The 27906-nt window shown below is 46.7% G+C and overlaps 3 protein-coding genes across 6 annotated transcripts; all 3 read right to left on the bottom strand.

Moving 5' to 3' along the window:
* Positions 1–4257: 4257 nt before the first annotated feature.
* Positions 4258–13777, bottom strand: faxcb (failed axon connections homolog, metaxin like GST domain containing b). 3 transcript variants are annotated; one of them, XM_018757302.2, is made up of 7 exons: positions 12847–12892; positions 12682–12758; positions 11551–11686; positions 10305–10501; positions 9193–9410; positions 8480–8596; positions 4258–4981 (listed from the first exon to the last, which is right to left on the bottom strand). In XM_018757302.2, the coding sequence occupies exons 2-7, from the start codon at positions 12720–12722 to the stop codon at positions 4692–4694; spliced, it is 999 nt and encodes a 332-aa protein (XP_018612818.1). In that variant the 5' UTR covers positions 12723–12758; positions 12847–12892; the 3' UTR covers positions 4258–4691. The 3 variants fall into 3 exon arrangements, with proteins under 3 accessions (XP_018612818.1, XP_029109865.1, XP_029109866.1); XM_029254032.1 differs by lacking the exons at positions 12682–12758; positions 12847–12892 and adding an exon at positions 12946–13777; XM_029254033.1 differs by having other exon boundaries at positions 12682–12926.
* A 55-nt stretch (positions 13778–13832) lies between these two features.
* Positions 13833–19264, bottom strand: coq3 (coenzyme Q3 methyltransferase). Its single transcript, XM_018757045.2, has 6 exons — positions 19033–19264; positions 18082–18228; positions 17343–17442; positions 16333–16575; positions 14657–14816; positions 13833–14211 (listed from the first exon to the last, which is right to left on the bottom strand). The coding sequence occupies exons 1-6, from the start codon at positions 19209–19211 to the stop codon at positions 13994–13996; spliced, it is 1047 nt and encodes a 348-aa protein (XP_018612561.2). The 5' UTR covers positions 19212–19264; the 3' UTR covers positions 13833–13993.
* Positions 19265–19972: 708 nt separating this feature from the next.
* pnisr (PNN-interacting serine/arginine-rich protein) lies at positions 19973–27555 on the bottom strand. 2 transcript variants are annotated; one of them, XM_018757339.2, is made up of 12 exons: positions 27514–27555; positions 26803–26917; positions 25722–25901; positions 25340–25560; positions 25071–25227; positions 24407–24600; positions 24074–24223; positions 23885–23984; positions 23265–23318; positions 22687–22878; positions 21501–22575; positions 19973–20495 (listed from the first exon to the last, which is right to left on the bottom strand). In XM_018757339.2, exons 2-12 carry the CDS (start codon positions 26888–26890, stop codon positions 20465–20467), a joined length of 2442 nt encoding a protein of 813 aa, XP_018612855.2. In that variant the 5' UTR covers positions 26891–26917; positions 27514–27555; the 3' UTR covers positions 19973–20464. The 2 variants fall into 2 exon arrangements, with proteins under 2 accessions (XP_018612855.2, XP_018612856.2); XM_018757340.2 differs by having other exon boundaries at positions 25755–25901.
* Positions 27556–27906: the final 351 nt, after the last annotated feature.

The raw sequence follows: 27906 nt of genomic DNA, 5'->3' as shown, positions 1-27906 counted from the left end.
CCTACACAAACCCGACTAGTTGTAGCAGCAAAACTGAAATGACAAGGAAGGAAAGAGGCAGGAGAAATGAATGCTACGGAGAGGGGAGAAGCAGGAAAAATGTCTGCTGCTAAAGGCAAGGAGGAAGCAGAGATAGAGGAGCAGGGAGCTTGTGGAGAAGCTCTAGACAACACAGACAGTGTCTTTGCTCATCTCTGATTCTGCTCTCATCATGTATCAGTCATTGCCCACCAGCTATGTAGCTGGCATAAGTTGTATCTGCCAACATAAAAAAAAAAAAAATTCTAATAGCAATACCCACTTTGGATCATTAGCATCTAAATATACTACAAATCATGTAGAAAAAGGATCGTATTAAATGGTATTATAATGTTGTTTTACAGATGACGTTTCTAAGGTGGAAGAAGGCGATGTTCAAAGATGAAGGATTAACCGTGCGCAGTAGAACTGAGCATTGTAGGGATGCGATGATGGTTTGGAAAGAAGTTGAGATATCTGAAAAAAAGCAGGAATTTCTAATTGGAAATTTAAACAAAGAGTACAATAAAAAGGTTAAAGAAAACTGGGATTATATTAAAATGTTATCTGAGGTTTTGCTTTACACTGAAATAAAAAACACTGGCCAAAAAGGGCACAAGGAAACAATAGAATCAGACAGGAAAGGGAACTTTTTAAGCATACTGGAGCTGATTAAGGGGGACATGATGGCACAGCAGGTTTGGCTGGGTCCTGCTCTCTGGTGGGTCTGGGATGCCTTGCGGCAGACTGGCGTCCTGTCCTAGGTGTGTCTCCTCCCCCTCCAGCCCCACGTCTTGTGTTGCCAGGTTAGGCTCCGCTTTGCCACAACCCTGTTCGGGACAAGCAGTTTCAGATAGTGTGTGTGTGTGCGTGCGCAGAGCTGATTGCAAAACATAATCCTAACATTATGAAGAAAATGAATGCAGCTGGCAGTGCCAAATATACAAGTGCTGATATCCAGAATGACATTGTCTTGCATAGCAGAGATGGTGCGCACCTCAATAATGAAAGAGGTCAAGAAAAGTGAGGTGTTCATCATACTAGCAGATGAAACTAAAGACCCTAGCAAAAAAAAGAGCAGATTTCTTTTGTAGATAATAATGAATAATTAATTAATTAACTTAATAAATGAAAGTTCTTTACAATTTGAACAGGCTGAACTCTTAGATGCAGAAGGATTGACACGAAGGATTATTGACACTCTGGAAAGATATGGTCTGGAATACAAGAGTAATCTGGTAGGTCAGTCTTATGGGGCTGCAGTCATGAGTGGCAAGCATTGTGGTGTGTACAGACACATGTAAAACAGGTGGCAAAGCAGGCCTTTTATGTGCACTGTAATGCTCACTGCCTCAACCTTGTGCTTGTTGACACAGTAAAAGCCATCCCAGAAGCTAACTGCTTTTTTTCCTTCTTACAAAAGGTGTATGTCTTCAAGTCTAGATCAGTGGTGCACCAAAAGTGGCTGCAAATTCAAGGTGAAATGTATCCGGGTGCTCCCCGAGAATTTCAGTGGTTGAGTGACATGTGGTAAGGATGTAGGAATTTGGCCTGTCGCAATTTAGTGGACAGGTTGCCGACGGTAGTACGAAATAGCTGGGGAACAAATTGGGTAAAGGTCTGTAAATACACGTGGCCTTCTGTTTCAGATTGACTTGGAATTTATTGCTTTTCTAGCAAAATTTAGAAAACTTTTTGGAGATGCAGCATTCCTTTCTGGCATGCTCCAGTCTTCATTTCTTGATTTGGCAAAAGCAGTAGACCTAGTGGAGGCACTCATTTGCACATTTAAAAATTATAGGAATGAGCAGGTACCTGATGACATCTGGACAAGTTTTGGGTATAGCTGAGCAGTGCAATATCTGTACGGAAACCGTTCCCAAACGAAAAAGTAAACTAAGCTAGAAGCAACCTGTGTCGTGTCCACAGTGGGAAGCGAAGCAGCTCTGAACAGCAAAGAGTGTTTCAGAGCAGGAGTATTCTACCAGGTTTTATGATGCTAAATGAGCTGAGGACTAGATTTTCAGAACAAAATTGTGACATAATGAGGGGTATCTGAGCTCTACATCCATCTAGTGCAACATTCTGTGAAAAGGATGTTCTGATTCCATTTGCTACAATGTATGGGTCTGATCTTGAAGACCTTGTACACAAGCTGTACTGAGTAAAGATAATTTTGGATCGAAAGGTAAAACAAGGGATACGGAAAACATCCGGTATATTAGACCTAGCTGTTTTTTAAAGATGTTTTCCGGGAATTCTTCCGGTTGTGTAAAATTGCAGTTGCAATTCCAGTCAGTACTGCTGCATGTGAGCGCAGCTTCTCCTGCCTGAATCTTATTAAAACTCATCTCAGAAGTAGCATGGCAGAAGATAGGTTGAGTGATCTAGAAGCGCAAACTTGGTAAATCTGGATGAGTTTGTGGATATCTTTGTCAGAAATCACAAGAACCATAGGATTCAGCTGCTATAATCTGGAGACAAGTAAAATGTTAAGGCCCTTGAGTAAACTGATATTGTTGAGTAATGCAGTGATATGTCCTTTGGATTTGCACAATCCATTATTGTCTTCCCACAGTCTTGCAAAGACTCAATGTTCTTGCTTTTTTTATTGGTAAATAAAGTGCATTTTTCACCTGTCAGTGTCCAGAGATTTAGTACTGTTGAACATTTTGATTTTTATTTATAAGGGGACATAGGATTATATGAGTTTAATTTATTTAGCATTTGGATGCAGAAAATGGCTATAGTTTCCATTTCTTTTATACACTTCTCTCCATGTTGTTTCAGATAACTTGCCTAATGGTCCTAATTTGTAACATTTCCCTTTCTGTAATGTTACTTGACAGCTGTTTTCAGGGCAAAAGCTTGATTGGCCAAACAAAGGAATAAACATGAAAAGTCTGAGGAATGTCTGCTGTAATATAGACTGAGTAAGCAGGGGAAGAGTGTCTACACTCTGTTTATGTGTGAAAGACTTGTGCTCACTTTGTTTAATGAGAGTCCCATAAGATTTTTTGTTTGCTGACTTTAAGATTTTTGTCATTTTATTCTGAAAGTATCAGCCTACATTTTTTCCTTCTTCTGTATGGCATTGGAAATAAATAGGTAACTTTAAATTTCTTGTATACTTTTGTAATCTAAAAATTCTGTAGAATTCACAGAATTTCTGTCTGTAGAATTTGCTTTTGGTACAGCATGTCACAGTCAGTTGTAATTTTTTTGGGCTACCCCAAAAATCACTGGGTCTTACCTGGCCACCCCTGAAAAAAAGTTCTGGCTATGCCCCTGCTGGGACTGTCTTATGTACTAATACTGGGGAGTAGCTCTGCACCCTTTTAGGCACCATGTGTGATGGAAATAACAGACAAGACTGATTGATTGGCAAACACACATCAGATAGATATAATTAGGAAAAAAAGAAGGTGCAGTCTCACATCAACAACACCAACAGTTGCAGTTACAGTTACATCCAGTTATCCATGTCCCACATCCCAAGGCCTTAGATCCAGGACTTTACTTTCTGTGCGACATCAGCCTCCATCCAGGTGGCCTAGACCACTTTTACTGAGGAGTGTCATCAAAGTCAGTGTTTTATTTTTTTGAATGTTGTGCTGTCAAAAGACCTCCTGCATACAGCTACTCTTGACCACCTCGATCCTCAGTCAGATCTTCTGATGAACGAATGTTTGACTCAAGGGCCCATACTAGGGCAGCATGGTGGCACAGCAAGTACCACTGCTGTCTCACAGTGCCTGGGTGGTGCGAGAGGACGTGGGCTCGATCCCCGCTCAGTCTGTGTGGAGTTTGCGTGTTCTCCCCATGTCTGCGTGGGTTTCCTCCGGGTGCTCCGGTTTCCTCCCACAGTCCAAAAACACGCTTTTCAGGTTCCCCCATAGTGTGTGAGTGACACAGAGTGTGTTCCACTGATGTATGGATGAGTGACTCATTGCAAGTAGTGTATCTAGCAGCGTAAGTCACCTTGGTGGATAAGGTGTGTGGGCTGATAACACTACATAGAGTTCGTTGGAAGTTGCTTTGGAGAAAAGTGTCTGCTAAATAAATAAATGTAAATGTACTAGAACGGGGGGGTGCAGTGGCACAGCAGGCTTGGCTGGGTTTGGCTCTCTGGTGGGTCTGGGGTTTGAGTCCTGCTTGGGGTGCCTTGTGATGGACTGGCATCCTGTCCTGGGTGTGTTCCCTCCCTCTCCGACCTTGGACCCGGTGTTGCAGGGTTAGGCTCTGGCTCGCTGCGACCCTGCTTGGGACAAGCGGCCTCAGCCAACGTGTGTGTGTGTACTAGAACTGTAGCATCAGTTGAATGGACTTTGATTTACTTTTTGCATAATCTTATACAGGGCTTTACTAGTTACTGTAGCTTATGGCCTTCCAGTTATGTACATGTATGTATTGACCTTTCTTACTATATCTGTTATGATTATATTGTTGTTGTTCACCTGCTAATGCTAAAGGAAGAGACAGCTGAACTGCAGTGTTTCATTGTATGTTAAAAAGCTATCAGTTCCATCCTGTTAGAAGGACTCTGAGCAACAATACCCATCATGCCCCAGATCTCTGACCCTGCTCAGCTGGGTCACGCAGTGATGATGTCCTTCTGCATCCTGCTCATAGCTGGTGCTTTTTGTCTCACACTCCTGTGTGTGGCTGTCTGTTTAAAGCTTGAGCTGCTCCACCTCGGATGCCTCCATCTCCAACTCTGAGTCAAAGAGGGACCCACTGCTGCCCTCCGTATCGGTCGTGTGTGAGCAAGAGAGGGTGCAGTTGGTCAGCTCTTCCTCTGAGGTCTCTGTGCCTGAGTACGAGTCGCAGTCCGGCAGGAGGGAGGGGGTGTCGCTTGATGCGCCGCCCTCGCTGTACTCAAAGTCACTGAAATCCACGACCCATTCGGGCCAGAACTTGCGTCGCATCCTGTCGCAGTACATGGCCAGGTTTATGAGCTCACCTAGGAATGAGGTTAATGACAACACGGGGTTAATGTGTTTCTCGGAACATTGTAGGACTTCTGGTCTGATCAACAGAGCCAGAGGAAAGTGTCAAATGCATCTGTGTGAAGGTGAATGACCCACTGCACAGAGTTCTGAATATTAATGATGATAGCAGCAGCATTCAAAACAGAACATTCTCTTTATGGGTTTTTCATGTTGTGACTATTCGATTTCCCATCTTTTCTCCCCTGCATTTACAAAGTATATGTCTATGCATATACATATTTCTCTGTCTATCCACATATGCATGCATATATAAAGTGAAATATATGCTCAGCAAAATGAAGAAATTTACAGTCTGACACTGAAGCCAACAAAACAACTGAAATAATGTTAAGGTCAGCAGCTGGGTGTCTGTCTGCCTGTGGCCAATGCCCGCTCTTTGGTGGGTCTGGGGTTCGAGTCCTGCTTGGGGTACATTGCAGTGGGCTGCCATCCCCTCAGGGCTGTGTCCCCTCCTCATCCCCTATCAGCCTTGTACCCAGTGTTGCCAGGTTAGGCTCCGTCTTGGCGTGACCCCCCTTGGGACAAGCAGTTTCAGACTCTGCGTGCATGCATATAATTACTACGGTGACCACTGCCAGATGTTGCTGACACTGTACTGATTAGAGCTGCTGCCTCTGAATGTGAAAATTTCCACTTCAAATCCCACCTTCAGCAGTAGTACCCTTCAGTGAGATAGGTTTCCCTGCTATCTGAAAATAGGGCATTGCTATGAAACTTTTCATAAGCCACAATGGTATAAAACAAAGAATCAGTTGCCATTAATTTATATGGGAAATTTTCAGCACTCCCAGGCCAAAAATAACCAAATCATACAAAAAAACACAAAGCATAAAGTAACAGTAAAAGCAGAAATTATAGGCTGTTAGGCTTTTCTGATATCTTAGGACACATCTTGCTAATGGGTGCACAAAATAAGGAAGCACAGGCACTTATGGACATAATTCAAAGCTAGGGCAGCTTGATGGTGAGTGTAGTTTCTGTGGAAGGAGCTGGGTGGCACCACTCTCGCTGCTTGGGGTGCAGCGCTGCCTTTTGCAGCGAGCCCTTATAAACAAACACTGGTTTTGCTTTTTGCCTTTTTTTGCAGAAGCGAGAACCCTGTTCAGATTTCATTTGGTTCGTGAAAACAGGTACTAATGGAGGTCTTTCATAAAAGTGATGTAAAGCAAATTTTCAAAAAGCAGCGGATATCTGTACTAGTAAAATCACCCATCTTTAAAGTCCTTAGCAGGTCTTAAAATTAGGTAAGCACAACCTCAGATGAACAACACATGACATATACCATGTCATGCTTTATTTAACAAAAATAAAGCCAAACTAGAGAAGCCACATGTGGAAAAACTAAGTACACCTTATGATTCTATAGCTTGTAGAACCACCTTTTTCAGCAGTAACTTGAAGTAATCAGTCTCACATTGTTGTGGAGGAATTTTGGCCCACTCTTCTTTACAACATTGCTTTAGTTCATTGAAGTTTGCAGGAATTTGTTTATGCACAGCTCTCTTAAGGTCCCACCACAGCATTTCAATCAGGTTGAGGTCTGGACTTTGACAGGGCCATTGCAACACCTTCATTCTTTTCTTTTTCAGCCATTCTGTTGTAGGTTTGCTGGTGTGCGTGGGATTGTTGTCCTGTTGCATGACCCAATTTCGACCAAGCTTCAGCTGTCAGACAGAGGGCCTCACATTTGACTCTACAATACGTTGGTATACAGAGGAGTTCATGGTCGACTCAATGAGTGCAAAGTGTCCAGGTCCTGTGGCTGCAAAGCAAGCCCAAATCATCCCTCCACCACCCTGCCTGACAGTCGATATGAGGCATTTGTGCTCATATGGTGCGTTTGGCTTTTGCCAACCATCTCCACTTTGGGCTTGTCTGTCCAAAGGACATTGTTCTAAAAGTCTTTGGGTTTGTTCAGATGCCTGGTAACTCTTCCAAACAAACCATACTTGTTCAGTCTTTTTCTAATCGTACTGTCATGAACTTTAACATACTAACTGAGGCCTGTAGAGTCTGAGCTGTAACTCACACAGTCTGATCTTGGGGTGAATTTGCTGGGACAGCCACTCCTGGGAAGATTGGCAACTGTCTTGAATGTTTTCAACTTGTGAGAACTCTTCCTCACTGTAGAGTGATGATTTTAAATTGTGTGGAAATTGCCTTATAGCTCTTCCGAGCTTGATGGGTAGCAACAATTGCTTCCTTAAAATCATTGCTGAAGCCTTTCCTCCTTGACATGGGGTTACCACACAATTGAATGCTCTAGACCAGCAAGCTGCCAAAACTTCTGCTTTTATAGAGGTGGTCACACTTGCTGATGATCAATTAATCAAGGGCATTTGATTAGCAGCATCTGGCTGCTACTTACCTTCTTAATTCCTATGGAAGCAGTAAGGGTGTACTTAGTTTTTCTATCAATCCCCAGCGCTGGCTATAATACCCTTGAGCAAGGTACTTACCCTAAAATTGCTCCAGTAAAGATACTGAGCTCTAGAAATGGGTAAATAATTGTACCCTTAACATTTTAAGTTGCTTGTATGTTTGTGAGGGCTCCTGCGGCGCAGCGGGATTGTCCTGCACCTGCAGTGCAGTGGGTCTGGGGTTCGAGTCCCGCTTGGGTAGTTGACCCCTTAACATTTTACTTGGGTTTGGAGAAAAGCATCAGCTAAGTGAATAAATGTAACTCTGTTTGTTAGGGTGGTGGGAGGGCCCCTGCGGCACAGCGGGATTGTCCTGCGCCTGCAGTCCAGTGAGTCGGGGGTTCGAGTCCCGCTTGGGTAGTTGACCCCTTAACATTTTACTTGGCTTTGGAGAAAAGCATCAGCTAAGTGAATAAATGTAACTCTGTTTGTTAGGGTGCTGGGAGGGCCCCTGCGACACAGCGGGATTGTCCTGCGCCTGCAGTGCAGTGCAGTGCAGTGCAGTGCAGTGCAGTGGGTCTGGGGTTCGAGTCCCGCTTGGGTAGTTGAACCCTTAACATTTTACATGGCTTTGGAGAAAAGCAACCGCTAAATGGATCAATGTAGGCTGCTGCTTGCCGCAACCCCGCTTGGGACAAGCGACTTCAATCAACGAGTGTGTGTTTGTGCGTTCGTCTCTTATGTGTATGCACATTCTAACCGTGTCTGCAGGGGTTTCATCTGGGTGCTTCGGTTTCCTCCCACAGTCCAAAGACATACTGTTCAGGTTCCCCCATAGTGTGTGAGTTACAGAGAGTGTGTTCCACTGGTGTAAGGTGTGTGAGCTGATGACACTACGTAGAGTTCAGTGGAAGTTGCTTTGGAGAAAAGCATCTACTCAATAAATCAATGTTTCTATCTGTATGTATCTACATATGAATGTATTTATCTATATAACTGTATGTGTACATATATATTTATGCAGGTATCCATCTGTACAGGGTAGTGAAGGAACTGTGGAAGAAGCAGCTCCTCTCGCTGTCACCTTACTTTTGATTAGCTGTTCGGGCCGTGTGCCAGGCAGCGTCCACATGGCCAGGGCCAGGTGGCCAAAGACGGTGGCATCCACTGATGACAACTTCGGCCCCATGATGTACTTCTTATCCCCTGCAAGCAAGACCCAAGAAACCATTAACCATTGCTGGTGGTCTACACCCTCACCCAGCACAATAGGGAAAATGAGTAACTGACTTATGGTTGTCCATTTTCATGCTCTAGCGCTGTCTCAAAGTCAGCTGAAACGCATTCTGACTAGCTCTACATGGCCCTCCAGTGAACAACGGCAACCTGGTATACAGTTCAGGATTCATGGCAGTCAGAAAAATTACACTGGTTATGTACCAAAGAGCCAGCTAGGCCAAAATGAGGTACGCAACCTTTATCCCAAAGCAACCCATTTATACAGCTGGGTAATTTTACTGAAGCTACTTCATATTAAGTACCTTCCTTGAGGGTACTACAGCTGGAGGTGGGATTTGAACCTGTGACCTCTGGAAAGGCAGCAGGTCTAAGCACCATGCTATCAGCTGTCCCAAACTCATACCGCAGTAAAGTGAAACTATCACAATACTGATGTTTGGTCAGTAGGGTACAATCCTGTTTACCACATGAAGCACTGTTCTCCCTGTCCTCTCCAACACCACCGACACACCCATTCCGGAAAACACAGCAAGCAAACAGGCGTCTCGGCGCCTCATGTGTACCTAACAACGTGGCCAAAGTACGCATGTCCTTCTCCATGAGGGCGTACACCTCCTCCTTAGGGTAGCGTCCGATTCCATGGCCGTACATCTCCCGCTTCACAATGCCGCTGGTCAGGTGGCTCAGCATCCACTTGATCAGAGAACTGAAAGGTCCGCTCACAGGCAGCATCTTCCGGGTCTCCTCCAGGTTGTCCACCCACTGGCAGTACGCCATGGTCCTGCAACACATGCACGCACACACAGAGAGCATTACAGCATTTCACGGCCCTGCGTCACACAAAAATACAGTTCTGGGATAATTCATTTTTTGATGCACAGTGAAAGTAACTTCAGTTGTGGGTGCTTTAATATATATTACACTCAACCCTCATAAAGTGAAGATATACACACTTTTTTAAAATATACACAGTTTATTACACAATAGTTCTACTACGATTATATATATATATATACACACACACACACACACACACACACACACGCACACACCTTTCTTTTACATAGTAGGGGTCCTGCTCAATGAACAGCTTACAGAAATATATACTATTTTTTCATACAGTCATTCTGTTGAGTACAACTACATTTTTTCCCCAGTAACATCATAATTTCACAGCTTCAGCAACAGGCATCTCATTTACTGCTTACTATTTTCACAATGACAACTCCCACTCACAACAATTGATTAAGGTAAATAATAAATAATACTGCAACAAATAAGATTCATTATTATTATTACTTAATATAGCTGGCACTTTTCTCCAAAGCTGCATACAGTGATGTAACCATTTATACAGAAGGTTAATTTTTACACACACACACTCTCTGACTGAAACCGCTTGTCCCAAGCGGGGTCGCGGCAAGCCGGAGCCTAACCCGACAATGCAGGGCGTAAGACTGGAGGGGGAGGGGACACACCCAGAACAGGATGCCCGTCCGTCGCAAGGCACCCCAAGCGGGACTCGAACCCCAGACCCGCTGCGCCACCGCACCCTCCCACTGGACAAGCAGTTACTGATAATGAATTAAAGAATGAATGACAATACGTTAACACTGAAGCTACAAATAACCATCACAGAAGCATGCTTGACCCACTACTTAAAGAAATGACTAACCAGTAGAAGTGCTCTTCCACCAGCTTGGTGATGGCATGGGACACGGCTCTCTCCTGCGGGGTCAGGCTCCTGTTGAGGTTGACACCTAGCTGTTCTTCCAGGAACTCCAGGATGAACTCTATGCCAGACACCTGCTCTTGGTTGTACTCTATCCAGGGCATTTTACCCTGCGGAGACAGCTTCCCATCAAAGTAGTTCTGCAAGGAGAACAACATTGTGTATTAGTCATGTTAACGAGCTTTGCAGAGTCTGACCTTTGACATCCCTCATTACATCCATTGTCATCCTATACATCTGCAAGCAATATTGTATTTGCAGATATTATGATAGAAAATATATACTGTATTATATATATATTTTCTCATTGTGGGTATGTCTTGTTCTAAGGATAATGAGAATTACCAGATTTTTTTTCAACACTTTGAAAAACTGAAAAGAAGTAACACAGGGAACAGTGTAATAAATGAGTTTTTAAATCGAATAAAAAGGTACAAATGCCAAGCTGACCACTATGGAAAGTCGGCCGGATGGTATCAGTGCCAAATTAGAGGAAGTCTCCACATCATCAACTCACAACGTTAAGTTACTTCCAACTATTTACCCATTTATACAGCTAGATAATTTTATTGTTGAAATTTAAGGTAAGTACCTTGCTCAAGTTGAGATTTGAACCACTACACTACCAGCTGTCCTTTTAAAGAAACAACAACTTTGAGTGTGAATTTGTACCAAAAAACTGTCCTTTTTCCAACATTTTACACGTGTACCACACTGTACCAAAACACAACAGACTGCTACTCTTGTATCTTAAAATGATTCAGAAAACGATATATGTATCTCTATTTAACACAGTGGCGCAGCCAAGGCAGCTGTCTTTGTCTAATTTGTTCATGAATGAAAATGACCTGCAAAGCTTTAAAACCATACTGAACATAGATGCCCAACTGATATTTTAAAATGCCCACTCTGCCAATGAACTGTAGAAGCGCCGCTCTGTAAAAAAAATCATGTGGCTGAGAGACGTTACCTGTTTATCAGCACATTTATATTTATTGCATTTAGCTGATGCTTTTCTCCAAAGTAACTTACGAATATTTACCCTTATACACAGCTGGATAATTTTTACTGGAGCAATTTGGGTAAGTACAATTATTACAGGGTTAGTCCAATAATAATGTAATAATGTCCTCTCTCTAATGAATGTGCATGCGTCCTGTGCCTACGTACGGGGACAAAAGCAGGACACCTGGTAAGGGAGGTCTCCCATGCGCAGGTACGTCTCCAGCATCAGGCAGAAAGGCGACAGGCTGGGGGCTGAGGTGCAGGGCCTGGAGAACTGGTGCAGAATGATGACATCTGTGGAGTCCAGATCCTGCTGCTTCCTGCACGTCAGGCGGACATGATCAGCTTTAAAGACATTTGATTAAACAAATACAATACAGTAAAAAAAAAAAGGCACACTGAAAATAGAATTCTTCCTAAGACTGACATGTGAGGAAACAATAACAAAATGATGCTGTTCAAAAGCCCAAATTTACATATTTCCAGCTATAAATCAATAAAGTCACAGCAATAAATGTTAAGCTATATCCAGTGTACTGTAATATTGTCAACACCACACAAAAGCGGGCAAAAGTGAATTGTGTAATGCTGAATACCAATCACCAGGGCTATTTTTGTTGTCACTGAAAAAAATCCTAAAACAACTCCTTTACATACCTTCAAATTGAAGGGAAAAAATGCAGCAGAATTCAGCATCAGGCACAAATGATGAGTGCAACTCTTTTCAAGAAATTCTTTTTTTTAGGATCATGATATGAGCAGATAACAGTATAACTCAACATGCCTGATCAGTGTGGTTTTAGACCATGAATTCTGCTCTGATCACCAGGTATTACTGAGTAAAGAATATATTTTAGAAGGACACTTGCACTATATCAATAATCAATAAGTACAAGACAGGGTACAATAGAACCCACAACCCAGGTCCCCTCCATAAAACAAAATGAAATTATTTCATAAAGTGTAGACAGATATCAGACTCTACTGTCGCCAGTCTTACTCTACTCCATTTACACTTCTTTGTGTAGAAGTGAGTGTGAGATGCTGCTGAAGCTGGGCTTTAAACGCCACACCGACGGCACGTGACCATACAGCTCGTGCCCTTGATCCAAAAAAAGAAAAGAAAAACGGAAGACCCTACCGGTCTTGGGTTATACTAAGCTATTTATACTAACATGATTATAACACTTGATAATGTTATTGTGAAAAACATTCAGTCAGATTTGATAATGTAATACTGTTTTAATAATCTAGTATGTAAGAAATGTTGAGAAATTTTAATCCGCCTAGATCAATGACGACTGAGAACACTCACTGTGTCGTGTTACAGTAATTTACACTCATTACTCCATCCATTCCACCGCGCTGCACAATCTGAATCTCCGACGAATCCTGGCCGCGAGATCAAATTCAAAACATGAATGACCCTCGACTCATCGACGCTGCGTGACCGCTCGTGGACACACGCATCATCACTCACGAGCCAACAAGCAGAGTGCACATCGAGGAGGATGAGGAGGACGATGATGATGATGACCTGCAGGCAACGCAGCCCCGTCACCCGCCCGGCCGCCCGCACCTGATCACGAGCAGCTCGTGCAGGAGGTAGGCGGCGGCGGCGAGCAGCGCGCCCCCGCTCAGGTACAGCGTCCTCCGCCACCAGGAGTCGGAGCCGAGCGCCGCCATGAAGGCGCCGTAGTCGTGCAGCGGGAAGCCGAGGGCGAAGCCGCACAGCGAGCACTGCTCGTCGGGGCCGCACAGCTCCAGCGAGAGGTTCCGGGTGCGGCCGAGCTCCAGCACGAGCGAGCGGGAGCACGCGAAGGCGGCGGCCCAGTGCACCATGATCCTCCCTCCCGCCCGGCCGCGCTTGCCCGGGAGCCGGCGGCGCGGACGCTCGGCCAGGGCGCGTGCGGGCGTTCACGAGGACGGCCGCGCTGACGTCACTGGCCGAAGGGAACGGCTCCTCCGGAGGGGCGTGACGGCGAAGCACGTGCCGCGTCTAGAGCGACCGCCCGCCTGAGGCGTCACGGGAGGCGCTGAGTTCTTCGAGCTTTTTTGGTCGTGGAAAAAGAAAACCCTTAATTCAGTTCTTCCAAAGTGCATTTCATGGCACAAAAATTGTGTTATTGTCTCAGGTCCCCATGAAACACATGTCAGTCATGTCACCCTAGTGCTTCTTGAAAGGCTCTAAAAACTTTGGATTTTTGCATTTATCCACTTGTGTTTGTGCAAGTGTTTAATCCACGGGCATTTATTGGTTTCTGCTTTGCACTGATCTCTCTCTGCACTCTGACCGTAGTGTTAAGACGACCAAAAAAAAAAGGTACAAGAACAAGTCTCCATCGCCGTTACCAAACAGAGACCTTGAGGTCAAATCAAACAGCCAGTTTTATTCAAACTTAAACCGAAACCCCTGGCCACGTGTTAAATCAAACCCAAAATCAAGACTCTTATGTTTAAACAAACAAACAAACAAAAAAAAAAACAAACAAACAAACATGTCAGACGGCAATAACCTCAGCAGATTTTGCTTCTTCGATAAGGACATCCCGAGAGAGCAGACTTTGGGACCCATTTCCCAGAGCAGGAAGGTCCTGCCACTTGCCCCTCGTCTCTCTCCAGCACTGTCAGCCGTGTCCCGGCCCGCTATTCCGAGAGTCCCCGGTGCCTCTCGCTTCCTCTTGCTCTTTGCGATCACCCGGTGTCTCCGCCCCGTCACCCCGCAGTTCCTCGTTCTGCTTCACGGCATAGAGGGCGTAGTTGACGGCGGTGCTCTGCACCCAGCTCCAGGAACCGGACAGCGGGTTGAACAGCATGCCTCGGATGGACTTCACCTGAAACCCACCTAGGAAGAAGGAAATCAAAGTCGTAATTACCACTGATTTCCACGGTAATTTTCTGAGGCCCGAAACTGACACCCGTTTATGGCAAAATATCACTAAATCCCACCGAAAAGGACACTGTTACTTGAACAGTTAACACTCTGAAGAAGTGGACCTGGGTTGGACAGTCCAAAGGGGTCACTGAGATCATAACGGGTGAAACTAGCAAAGAGGAGCGAATGGAGGTTAAGAACTTAATGGAGCACAGGTCAAATTTTAACAGAAAAGACGACCACGTGACGGCGCTGGACCCTCGAGTTCTTGGAATTCGTGGCAGGTGTATCTTGGGGTGCAGCACATAGTGTGCGTGTGGTGTGGTGTGGAGGGAGGGAAAACAGACCGCTTTTCCTGGGTCTCAAAAAAAGGGAGGGCTGTGTTAAGAAGAAGTCGTGAAGCGAAGACACTCACTGGCTTCCAACGCTCGTTCCAAGTCTTCTGGAGTAACGAACTTCTCCCAGTCGTGGGTTCCTCTGGGAACAATCCGTAGGATGTTCTCGGCTACCACGATGCCCAACGCGTACGACACATTGGTCTTGTTGATGGTGGTAATGAAGAGTGCGCCGCCAGGCTGCCGAAGACAAAACACGCTCGATGACGCGTCGCCATGCGCGCCGGGCTCCGCCCGGGCGGGGCACTACCCACGATGCCGCTCGGCTGCATCGGAACGGATCAGAGACGGCCCTGCTGCCCACGGCACCAGCCGAGCCCACCATCAGAACTAATCACCGGCTACAACAGCTGACCTGACTGTCAGAACCGGTAACGGAGGCACCGACCATCAGAGCGGCTCACGAGCTACAGCTGCAGACTCGCTGTCAGGGAATGTAACGAAAAGCACCAGCCATCATCATCAGGACGAATCACCGGCTACAGCAGCCACGCTGACTGTCAGAGCCGGTAACAAACCGCACCAGCCAGCATCGCAACGAGCACTAATCCTTAGTTACAGCAGCTGACCCAGCTGTCAGACCCGGTAACTGACATCACCAGCAAACCCTACCGTCAAACACAATCCCTGGCAACAGGAAATAATGCAACAGCCCACTGCAGCACCGCGACACATGGGCTCTCTCTCTCTCTGGAGATGGTCGAGGTCATTGGAGAGGTGCCTTTTTTCTTCCAAGTCTATGATGGGGACAGGAACCCATAGATCATAGAGAAGCCAGAGAGACAACCTGGTCTCAGCAGATGCCCAGATCAGAAAACCAGTCATGGTTAAAATAGCACTGTCAGTTAAGAATAAAAGCTAGCTAAGGGAACCATTAAAGTGCAGGATCCGCTAACAGCTCTAGTGCTAACGGCAAGAAGGGACAGACGGCTGGTGAGGACCTTCATCTTTGTCACGGCATACAGTGCTGAGCAAAAGTCTTCGGCACTTAGATGTTTCACAAAAATGTTTGTTTTAGACGGTTATTTAACGTCTTCTGCATTTGGGTCAATGGGAAAGAGCATATTTTAGATTTCCAAGCATTCCTTCTGCAAAAAGTTACAGTATTACAGCAAAGGTTTTGTATGTTGTTAAAGAAACAAAGTACACACGCAGAGTCTGAAACCACTTATCGCAAGCGGGGTCGCGGCGAACCGGAGCCTAACCCGGCAACACGGGGTGCAAGGTTGGAAGGGGAGGGGACACACCCAGGACGGGACGCCAGTCCATTGCAAGGCACCCCAAGCAGAACTCCAACCCCAGACCAGCCAGAGGGCGGGACCCGGCCAAGCCCATCACGCCAAGCGGTTGTTGACGATGGATGGTTACTAAGCTTTGTAGGAAGTTTATTAAGAGCATTATTTTTGGAAGCATTCTCACTTTTCCCCCCCCAACCAAGTGCCTAAAACTTTTACCCAGTACTGGAGATTGTGCAGCCAAGGCCCTGATGACACACTGGTTTGCAGAAGAATCAATGTTCTTAGAGAGACTTTAAATAAAGCAGCTGAAGTGGCTTTAAACGTAGCTGAGCGGCTGTCCACAGCACCTTGGCCCTCCTGTCCTGTCGAGTTCAGTCGCCACTGCGACAGCCTTGGCGAACCCTCATGCCAAAACCCGTCCTCTTCGGTGCCGGCGGGACGCTGCTGACGTGACCCACCTTGAGCGCCCGATGACAGCACCCGATGAAAAAATCCACGTCCAGAAGATGCTCCACGAGCTCGGAAGCGACGATCGCGTCGAACGCCTCCGCCTCCTCCTCCGCCAGCTCCTCGAGGGTACAGACCCGATAGCGTACCCGCTCCCGCAGAACCGGGTCGAAGGAGCTGTGCAGCTCCGCCGTCCGCACGCTGTCCTCCACGGGGTCAATACCGGTGACGTCCGCTCCCAGTCTCCCCAAGGGCTGCAGTGGACGGGACAAACGACCATCAAAGCATAGGTTTCTAGGAAAAAATAAGGGTGCATTTCTCCGCCTCAAAGACCCACACACGCAACCCAAGACTCGACAATTTTCTTTTGGTGCGGTCGTCCACAGGTCAGCTACATTTCATCTGTTCAACTCTGGAACATAGCGAAAAGGGGAAAAAAAAAAAAAAAAAGGTACTGTAAATGCCCAGGTTTAAAATACCCTCGTAAACTTTAATTGAAGCAAGACCAGAGGCATCGGAACAAAGCATGTATTTACAACAAGGGCACAACATAAATAAATCGCCCAAAATATGAAGATATTGGGGCTGCTTTGCTTTATTTTTGCTTACATTACATTTATTAACTTAGCTGATGCTTTTTTCCAAAGCAACTTACAATGTTAATGACATTTATTTACCCCTTTATACAGCTGGGCAATTGAGGGTAAGTTCCTTGCTGGAAGTGGGACTCAAACCTGCGACCTTTGGGTCCAAAGACAGCAGAGCTCTAACTGCTGCTCTACCAGCAGTCTGTCCAGCAAGAAACGATTTTGACTCAGTCAGCGACATCACATCCTGTTTCCGTTTCGATGGCGGTTGTTGTTTTGCAGCAAATTTCTTAACGTTTTAATTTATTGTCCGTCAGAGAGGTACCAAAATGACCCAGCCTGCGGCCGCGAGAGTTTACGCAAACTGGACAGCTGGACAACCGTTGACGTCGAGCACCGCGAACACACGCGCGCAGTCGCAGAGCAGACCGTACCTCGGTCAGCAGGCCTCCTCCGCAGCCGACGTCCAGGATCCTGAGCCCGGACAAGGGCCTCCCCGCCTGCCGGCCCCCGTGGACATTCAGCAGGTTGTCCCTGCGGACCAAAGGAGGAGATCTAAAGCCCCCTTCTCACGCACGACTGCCACCGGCCTTTTGGAGAGGATGGAAGCTGCAGGCGTCTCCACGAAAGAGTCAAATTTTGCTCGATGTATCACATTATTGTGGAAAGGCTCTACAGCCGATTTCGCCGACAGGAGCGGAGCGCAGCCCACCCCACACACACACACACACACACACACACACACACACCGCTTCTGTCAGGAAGAGACGCCCTTTTGTTCCGTCGTCTCCGTCCCGCCGCTTGCGCTTACCGTATCGCGCCGTGACGGCCCCGACGAGACCGTCAGGGAAACGGCGGAGCGCCAAATGTGAGCGACATCCTGCCTCCCTCGATTTGGGCTTCACAGACATCAGCGGCAAAGCAGAGGCAACAGCGCCGGCCTACTTTAAGCGCCCCGAAGGCAGCGAGGACGGCTCTCTCCTCTCGCCGAGCCTTTCCCCGCGTCAACGAAACCGCGAGCTGGCACAGGTGTCCGCGTCTCACCGCTCGATGTTACCGCTCTCGTCTCGACTTCAGAGCCACGGGGAAACGTTCGTCCCCCCCCCCCCCGGCGCTCTACCGGCCGCAAATCCTCCCACTCGAACCCCGCCGTTCCGCAGCGTCCGCGCTCACCGTACGAAAGGCACTCTCAGGTCATTCATGGCGTGGAGAGCAGAGAACTCGCCCTGCTCGTTCCACCACTTGTTAGCGAGCGCCTCGAATTTCTTGCTCTCGCCGGGGTCCAGGGTTGTCTGGGACATGGAGCGAACGCCGCCGCCGCTGCCAGAGAGGAGGACACAGTGAAAACCGTCGCCCCACGAGGCGCTGACTTTAATGCGTGTTGGAATGTAATACTTTGTTAGGAGCGGTGCTATTTTAGTTGCTGTTTTTACTTAATTTAGGCTTGAATGTGTCTGTGGTTATTTTAACAGGAACAGCAGGTGGCGTAGCGGTTAGAGCTGCTGCTGCCACCTTTGGATCCAAAGGTCACAGGTTTGAGTTTCACCTCCTGCCGTACCCTTGGGCGAGGTACTTACCCCTAGTCGCTCCAGTACAAATTATCCAGCTGTATAAATGGGTAAATGACTAAGCTGCTTTGGAAAAAAAAGTGTCCGATAAATATGTAAATGTGATGTAGAGCAGCTGGAAGATACAAAAAGGTATGTGCACTCTAACAGCCTTTGGTTTATTTTGATTATGGGTGTGATTTTAAAGTCTGTTACTGTTATAACACGTTTATGTCTTAATCATGAGTGTTGAATGTGTTATTTTCAGGTGTTTACAATTTCATTATAATTAAGTCTGTTGTCGTTGTGCTCTTTATTAATGATGTTTTTTAAGGAGTTACTTGTTAAACAAGTCACTTGCTTTTAAATATCTAGTTATAACTAAAAGAAAAAAAGTTCCAGAAAGCGATATTTTCTATCCGCCCCGATGAGAAGATGAGAACTTAAAGTTAAACCAGAATCAATAATTGAAACGATGTTGGTGTCCCAATAATTCGACACTCATGACATGTCACGATACAACACAACAGTCGCGCTGTAAACGTGCGCTTCCCAAAGATTGAGCGCAGTCACTGACCTTGTACAGGTGGACAGCAGCAGGCAGCGGCTCGCGTGCCGCGTCGGCGCATGCGGTTCCCATGGAAACGTCCCGAGAGGCACGCGTTTCAAACCAGCCGCGGCCGAATCTTCAGACGCCCAGGGGCTTCGGTGCGCGAGCAGCCTGGCTGCCGCGGCGCGCGCCGTCCTGCCGTACATAACGGCGCAGTAGCGTGACTCCGCGTGCACCTTTCAATGCGGTCCGAGTGGGAAACGGCTCTCGAAGCGAGCAACGGTTCCTACGTGCAGGGAACCTGCCTTTCCTGGTGCCGCGTTTATATTGTCCGTACTGTTCTGCCGCAGACAACGCTTCCGCTGAAGAAAAAACCCTGCATTCTTTCAGTTAACGGACTTCAGCTTCAATTACAACCCAAAGAGACAAAGTGAGCACTATTAGCTGTGGTTGAACTCAGCAGGGGTGTTCCTTTACTGAGCATTACTCAGGGTTGGGAACATTTTCGATTTTCAAAGTACCGTCCTTCAATCTTCAACTCCTTAGAGCGTTCCAAAATCATTTCAGATGTCAGCTAATTTTTTTTTATATTGTCTTTAAGGCCGCAGCTTTTTTCACCTCTTCATCAGATGACAATGTTCCCATTTTCTCATCGTCTGTTCCACCTGCTTAATTCAACGTTTCCAAGGTGAACTAACCACTTTTCCCAAACTTTTCAGGCATTTCAGTCACAATTCAGTTACCAACGGCCGTTATCCCAAACCAAAGCAGGGGCGAAGCTTTTGGGTGCAACAGCTGAAGGACTAAACAAGCAAGTCCTACTACTGGTATACACACACACACACACACACACACAGGCGCAACGCAGTACAGTCAGCCAATTTTTCGACCCTCATATGAAAGTGTATGCTGCTCGATCTTGAGCAACAGAAACACGGTCAAGAATACTGTCCAAGATGTCTTCAATTTAATATTTTATTGGAAGGAAGCTGCACACAACCAACAAAAGACAGTTTTTGCAACCACCCCACACTGGTGTCAGGAAACATTGGATACCGTAGCTAAGGCGACACAGTGAAGCTCACTGACAGGCACTAACTCCACTGTGGCATCAGGCCACACTCCTAAATACTGCAGTGCAAGGAGGGACAGTCATAACAGCCAAACCAGCAAGAATCATTAATTTTATTGGACAACAATGTACAGTAATGTTTTTCCCCACCTTCTGTGTGGGAAAATGTTACAACTTCAAGATTCTACACACCACTAACCCTCAGAACTGTGGAATACATGGCAAAACCTAGCAGTCAAAATATTGTGTATTGCAGACAGCACTTAAAAATGGCATATTTACAGTGAGATGGGGTTAAGGAAGGAGGTCACCTACACATTTGCCTCTATAATGAGACAAGCCGTTAAAACTCATGGAATTTTAAAATAAGTGCACATATCAGGGTCCTCAGCGCCAACGGCGGGAAGGAGAGTTTGACCTGTAAGAGAAACAAGGAAGGGTATTAGGGCAGGCAAATGCCACTATGGACGAGTCTGCAATGAAAACAGTCAGTCCAAAATGTTCAGGGTCCCGTCCTGGGGTTGTTCACCACACATGCACACCCTGCCACAACCACAGCCAAATGACTCTGCCAAGAGTGGCGCTGCACAGGGATGGCCACTGACCCCACTGACACAATTTTACAACAGCCCTTGTATTAGGGCAGAAAAAAAATTTCAGTTAAGCATTTCCACTAAGCTCTTCCTTCCAATCAACTCTCATAAAGGGCTTAAACTTTCACTGAAAAATAAAACTACAAATCTGTCCTGCCTCAATACCCTGCATAACATGGAGTCAATGGCCAACCAAACTGCACACCACATATCAGGCCTTGGTACTGAATTGCTGCCTAAAAAGGAACTGGGCTACATACATATTTTCAGTTTTAATGAGCACAGCCATCAGGATTTCAGGACTGAGGCTTGGATGCAGATCCATGGGAGCAAAATGCAGACGCCTACAGGTTACACCACAGCTTTGGCCTCTGCCATGTCATTCTTAAAGGAGGAGTGGCATCTAAACCAAGAATAAAGCCTCTTCTACTGACATTTCAGGTTGTACCATAAGTATAGGAGATAACTCTGCATGAAATGGTTTTAATTTCTCCTGTGCAGTGCCACATACATTTTTAAAATGTACTTTGTCAGTCAGTCATATTGCCCAGGGGGGACAGGTGGGGGGGGATCACAAGCCTACGGACCCAGCCTTATAGGCATAAGACTGGTCATGAGTGTCGAGCAGGAAACTTAACTGTTAAAATTAACTGCAATATTTATCCAGTAAGCAATAACTGTGTGCATCCTGTAACCATTAACCATGGCCAAAATGTTTCAGAACAAATTACAAATATAACTTGCTGGAGAACAGCTTTTATTCATTCTCTCACATACACACAAACATTAAAACAGAATATAAAAGTAATAGTAAAAAAACAGAATACTACCTTGATCGTGACTTAGACTTGTGTTTGCGGCTTGCCTTCTTACCAGACTTGTGAGATTTTTCCGTTGACCTTGAGCGACTACGTTTGGACTTTTTGGATTTCTTGTCCTTGCTAACCTCAGGAGAGGGGGACCTGCTTCTGCTGGACTCAGAGTCAGAGTACTTCTTACTAGTTTTGGCAGATCCCTTCTTGTTGTGCTTGTCCTGTTGGGCAAGTCGAGTGGAGATCTCATTGTGGAACTCCAAATGCTCACTTTCCCTCCTCCTCTTAGACCTGCTGCTATCCTCCTGCACCACACTTTCCTTGTCCTCTCGCCTCTCCTTTTCCTTCACTCTCTGCCTGGATTTGTCTTTCTTATCTGCCTCCTTTTTCTTTTTGTCCTTCTCTCGACTGCGGCTCCTGTCCTTCCTCTTGTCCCTGTCCTTGCTGACGTCTTTCTGCTTGCGTCGGCTGCGGCTACGGCTGCGTCTACGCTCTCGGCTCCGACGCCTATCTCTACTACGACTACGGCTGGCTTTAACCCTGTCGTTGGACCTGCTCTTGTGCCCCCTGCTGGACCTCCTCTCATGGGATCGGCTGCGATTCCTCCGATGCCCGGAGCGCTCTGTGCTGCGGGTCCGACTGCCCCGCCTCCTTTCCCTGCCCTTTTCTCTCTCGCTGAGCCGCCTGCGTGAGTTGCGACTACGGCTGCGGCTGCGTTGCCGTATCCGGTGCGAGGGGGTGGGACTACGTCTTCTCTTCCTCCGTGGGGAAGAGGAGCGGGATGAACTGCGGGAGGAGCCGGAAGAAGAGGAGGAGGAAGAGGAAGAGGACTGACTGCTGGAGCTACTAGAACTGGACCGTGAGGTGCTGCTACGAGCGTCACTGGGAGACACACTGCTACCTCCTGCACTGCGCCCAGGCTGCTCCTTCCCTTGTCCCGTCCACCTGCCCTCACTAACTTCCTGTTCACTGCGCGACCTGCGCCTCTCTACAGCAGCCTCAGTTTCCCTCACTTCCTGTTTGTCTGTGCTCTCTAACTGGGACTCATCACAGTCGACCTTGTCCCGACCCGCTCTGTCCAACATCAAATCGTCTAAAAAGAAAGAAAAAAGAAACCCAATTATATCTGAGCCGCAAAGTGTAATATTCATTGAAAGTTACTGAAATTATACCACTTCCGTAGTTGCCGCACAGTGACACACACCTTGGCTAACAGAACCCTCCTGCGCTCCTCGTGTGTCTTCCTGCTGCAGTAATGCCCTCTCCTGGCGGCGGAACGCATCCTGTTTCTGGCGGATGCGGTGCCGCAACTCCTCCTCGTCCGTGTCAGAAGAATCAGAGCCTTTGGCGCTGCGGTCCTCCTCACTCTCATCTGAGCCGTACTCACCCAGACCCCCTGTGGCAACAATGCCCCTCTCTTTTATAACAGACAGGAGAGCCATGATGCATGCGTGCGCACGAGCGCAAGCACAAACACACACAAAAACCTCTCTCTCTTTAGACCCATGTGGACTGGTCAGACATAACACATCGAACCCACTGTAAACATGGCATGCTGTACATGTCTGAACACAAACATCTAGTCAAAGTGAGCCTGGCGCTAAACACAGTGAAAGCAAACCACTTTTTGCAGTGACACCGTTTCATGAATGTTGAACCTGCATTAAGTTAACTTAAAAACTGCAAAATGTTGCCAATGAAAAAAATCAGCCTGTCCACCTTGGATCCACCCTAACCCCACCCCTCCCGACCCGACGCCCCTGCGAACAAGGACACACTTACCGAGGCCAGTCAGAGAAGCCAGTGCACTTGACTGTGCGAGCTGTTTGGCAGGCGCTTTCATTCACAACAACAGGAACAACATGTTAAAACATATAGCCACCATTTCAAAGGCAAGACTCTAGAGAGGGGGCACAGATACAATGCGCTATTCAAAGTTGCCTTGTAAAGGAGAGAAGAGAAAATTAGCAACACAGTCCGTGTTCACAATCACAACACTGACTCCCCCAGCAGGAGGAGCACCACTCTGCTCTAATGCACTTTCAATGTGACCATGCCTGGTCAACCTGCTCTACAGGAGTGATCACAAGGAGTCATAAGGAAAACAACTATTCTGATGCCACTTCAGGACCAGCAGAGAGGCTTATTTTAGGCCAGCCGATCACCTCCGGCTCTTCGCTCCTCTCTGTTCCTCTCAGTTTGTCCACTGCATCAGCAAACAAGGTATTATACTTCAGTAACTGTTTAATTCAAAATACTCCAATAACACACACAGGCTACATTTTATCATTTAAACTGAATGCCGTTTCAGCAGCCTACTTCCTGCCATAATGCAATTTCATTAAGTTTCTTGGAACGACACAGATGCTGCATAGATTACAGCAGCAGTTACGACAGCCTACCTTTAGTGGCCTTTCGGTGTGCTTCCTTGGCCACTTGGTAGATTTCCTCATTGGTGACTTCTAACAGCACTTCTGTCAGTAGAGTTTTGGTCAGCATCATCTGTTGGAGGCAGGAGGAAGCATTCAGGTGAAAACACAGCCATCGGGGCTGGGTCAAAAAGACACTTCCTGAGTACATGCTTCACGAACCATCTGAAACTCTCTCTCCTCATCCGTCATCTCTGGCTCACTCTGGTCCTCATGAGAGGGGGAAGGGCTCTTTTTCACAAACTCCTGCTTCCTTGCCGGTGCTCTTTCATCTTCATCTTCGTCCTCGTCGTTGTCGTCATCATCGCTGTCCTGTGAACATGGGAGAGCAAGCTGCTTAAAAATAATTTTATTGTGACTGGTGAAAGACGACCAGGGTTCAATGGTCGACCAGAGTTACTCACAATCACCCATAATGGGAAGCAGTCCAAATTCTGCCAAAGGAGGAGATACAAACCTTGATCAACTCCCAGCGAATTTCCTGGAAGTACTTACAAATTTGCTTTTGCGTGGCAGTCTTGGTCCATCACCTTCCTCATCTGCCAAATCATCTTCTTTCTTTTGGTCTTTGGCCATCTCTGCTCTCTCCTTCTCCATTCTTTCCTTCTCCAGTTTCTTCTGTTTCTCTCGGTCCATCTTCTCCAGCCCCTCACGGATCCATGCAGGAAGAGTCCTCCTTTTCACTGCATCTGTAAGAGGCAGGAACCTCAACACTGTTACCTCACTTGTGCAAAGGGTGCAGTGCAGATTAAAAACAGTGAGTGGCCTGCATGTGACAAAAGTTTGAGTTATGAGTGTTTTAGCTGCTGGCAAAAGTCTTTTAAAGAGCATCCACATAGATATTCATGCATAAGAGTAATACTCCAAGCAATTTGAATATAACAATACATATGGAAACCATGCGATACTGATGTCTCCCCTACTGTCACCACCTACTCATGTAAAAAAATGTACGTAATGATGTGATATCTGTAACAGGCGAGTTTTCAAGTAACAGTGCACCAACATGAGTACGAACAAAGGATTACACAAAGACACACCTCAGTATTTGTGGAAGAGCATGAAGGAGTAAGAGCACAGGTCGAAACATTCATTCGGTAGAGATGTGTCTACCGAAGTATTAGTGCAAGTATCCATGAAACTGCATCAAGCTGCTCACCTAGAGCTGGGGGCTCCTGCTTCACTGGCAGCTGAAGAGGGGATCTCTGGCGCTCCCTGAATCCTGGAAGCCTGTCCCGTCTGTTTTGTGGAGGGCCTTGTTGCCAGTACGGTGGGTGGAACCCAGTGGCGGGGGGGCCAAAGGCTGCAGCCCCGTGCTGAAGAGAGAGAGCCCTCAGTATCACCAGGAGCCATGCTACCTCTAAAGGTGCGGACCTGCTCTGTACCAGTTCGCTATAGACATGACCAGGTCACAGGCACTGACCATACCTGATAGTCAAACTGATTGACAGCCATGGGTGCCATGGAGAAATTGTCTGGCTGCCCCCCAAAGCCATGGTTGTTCTGCAGGAATCCCCCCTGGTGGGCATCTGGAGTAAATTCATTACTGTCCTGACTGTTGCTGTCCTCAGAGGGGGCCACCACATCCATGGGACCTGGTCCTGGTGGAAGCCAGCCCTGGTCTGGAGGTGGGCCATGCATCCCCCACTCTGTAGCAGGAGAAACAGAAATGTCACACACAACTTTTTAAAAACCCCCATTTCAAACCCCACACAAGACATACAGTAAAGACAAAACTAAACTTAGAGAGAGAGACAATAGAGAGACAAGATGTGCCCTGCAGCATCAGAGGGCAAACAGTAAAGAAGACCTGGCTGCCACATCCTGTTGAAGGCCGAGTCACCCTGAAAGGTTCCATGGTTGTTTGGGGCCGCCTCCAGTCCCTGGATATCCTGCCCGTTGGGCTGAATGCCTGGCTGATCCACCGGTGGTCCAGATGATTCTTTCTGAGCAATCCATGCCTGTGCCAGTGCTGCCCAGTCCACCTGACCTGAATGCCCCCAGATAAACAGACAACTGTTCATTTACAACCTCTTTATCATTGCTGTGGATATTATTAACCAGTTAGTTTCCTTACAGGCATTTTGCCTTTTATATGTGTTTAGTAACACCACGAGTAGGGTAAAGTAATATAGCGATGTCACCAACTTATACGTAACCTTGCTGCTATTTCCATATGTCTGTCCACATAACTTAAAGATCCTCATACACATCACTGTAAGGAATTGTACCACATTCTTTGTACTGTTTGTATATTATTCATTCATACACCTTCAAAATCTGTTACTATATAGTTTTCCAACAACATTGATGATGTTCTCTTATGTTGTTGCGTATCTGGAAGAGCATCCACTAATGTGTATGGACAAAGCTATGTTGAGGGCAGTGCACTGTAATCAAGAAAAGCAAAAAAAAAAAATCTAAAATTTTATTATTAGATTTAATGATAGCCCAACACCGTCTACATATTGCACTGTATGGAAATTTTATACAAAGACATAATGTTTCATTCTTAAAATATACCCAAGTCAACTAAATTATAAGTTATAAATGACAGTATGTTTAATATGCAAGAGCATTTCATGTATAATGTGGAAAACCTGATCATGTGACTGCAGCCAATGTCCAGTATTCTAAACAGCCGACTGAAGTGGAAAGTCTGGCATTAATTACTCTCAATATTGAACTTGTCCTCAAACTTCCAGACGTCTTAAACATGTCTGTGTTATATTTAACGCTTTTAAGGTAAAGTTGCACACGTCACTAATTTACACCACTTTTAAGAATTATCCGGTCCGCCCCTCCCCCTGAATTTGGTTTTCGCCATCGAAGGCTCTTCTTCTCACATCCGGCGCTCGTCAGCGCGTCACTGTCCATGCTGGACATCTCACCTGGGTCCTGCTGGTGCTGAAAAGACTGCATCCACTGCTGCTGGCTGAGCGGCCACTGTGGCCAGGGCTGCCCACCCTGATCCCACATCTCTGCCACTTCTTCTTGTCCCTGAGCCTGAAGCACCAGAACAAACCAGCACAAACATCAGCACTCAGTGGACAGAAATAACACAGATCCAATCCCATGAAGATCTGTCCCACCAAGCCCGGCAGCTCCACCGTAATAGCTCACTGAAGAAGGAAGCATCTTTAAGATGATTTTGTGGAGAAATAGTTAGCTGTCCGTCACTGAAGACATCGGTTATTCGATCTCAGGAAGTTCTAAGATTCGTAGTGTCTAAGCAGCTAAACTGGCGCAGCGGAACCCAGCAGTTTTTTTTTTTTTTCACGGAGCAAAGTAAATGACACTCAGTTACAACTGTTAACGAAAATACAAACGCGATGCGAGGCTGCCTGACTCCAGGGGCCCGTCTTGTCTACCCGCCCTGCGCTCGAACCTGGACCGTGAGGTGCGACGACGACGTCGTCGCCCCGCTCGGGCCCGTCAAATAGCAAATACAAAAACAGGTCGTCTCAACATCGCTTGTGCAACTTTAATCAATTTCAACGTGTTCTTAACGGTCCCGGAACCACTCGTGCACTTTTGTGTCCCTCTTCAGCGCGGTTACAATGAGGTAGACGGCAGCGAACGAACACACATCGCCAACCTACCTTCTTTCCTTCTCCGACTCGCGCACAAGATGGCGGCAGGCGCGCGCGCGACCCGGAAGTGATAGGGGTTAACGCCGCCGGGGTTCACGTGCAGCAACAGCTGTACGATACAGCGCAGCGAAGTGTTGGCGAAGGGCAGCGTTTGGCCGCCTGCGGTGACCGAAATAATGTTTCTGACTGTATTTCCTTCAATTAAAAACACACTGGCGGACGTTATCAGCCGTGTGTCCTCACTCCCTGTTTGGCCGCAAACTTTTTCAACCTATAGTTTGGCACGGACACGTGTAGCCAGCGCAGTCCCATTTGTTACAAAAATTGTGATCTGCAACTAAAAATTACGGAGGTGTAACAGCGTTTCTTAGCTGCTATGACTAACACAACCAGAATCAGTCT

Source organism: Scleropages formosus, chromosome 8, assembly GCF_900964775.1.
Source record: "Scleropages formosus chromosome 8, fSclFor1.1, whole genome shotgun sequence".
NCBI classification, from domain to species: domain Eukaryota; kingdom Metazoa; phylum Chordata; class Actinopteri; order Osteoglossiformes; family Osteoglossidae; genus Scleropages; species Scleropages formosus.
This window is presented reverse-complemented; position numbering and strand designations above follow the sequence as displayed.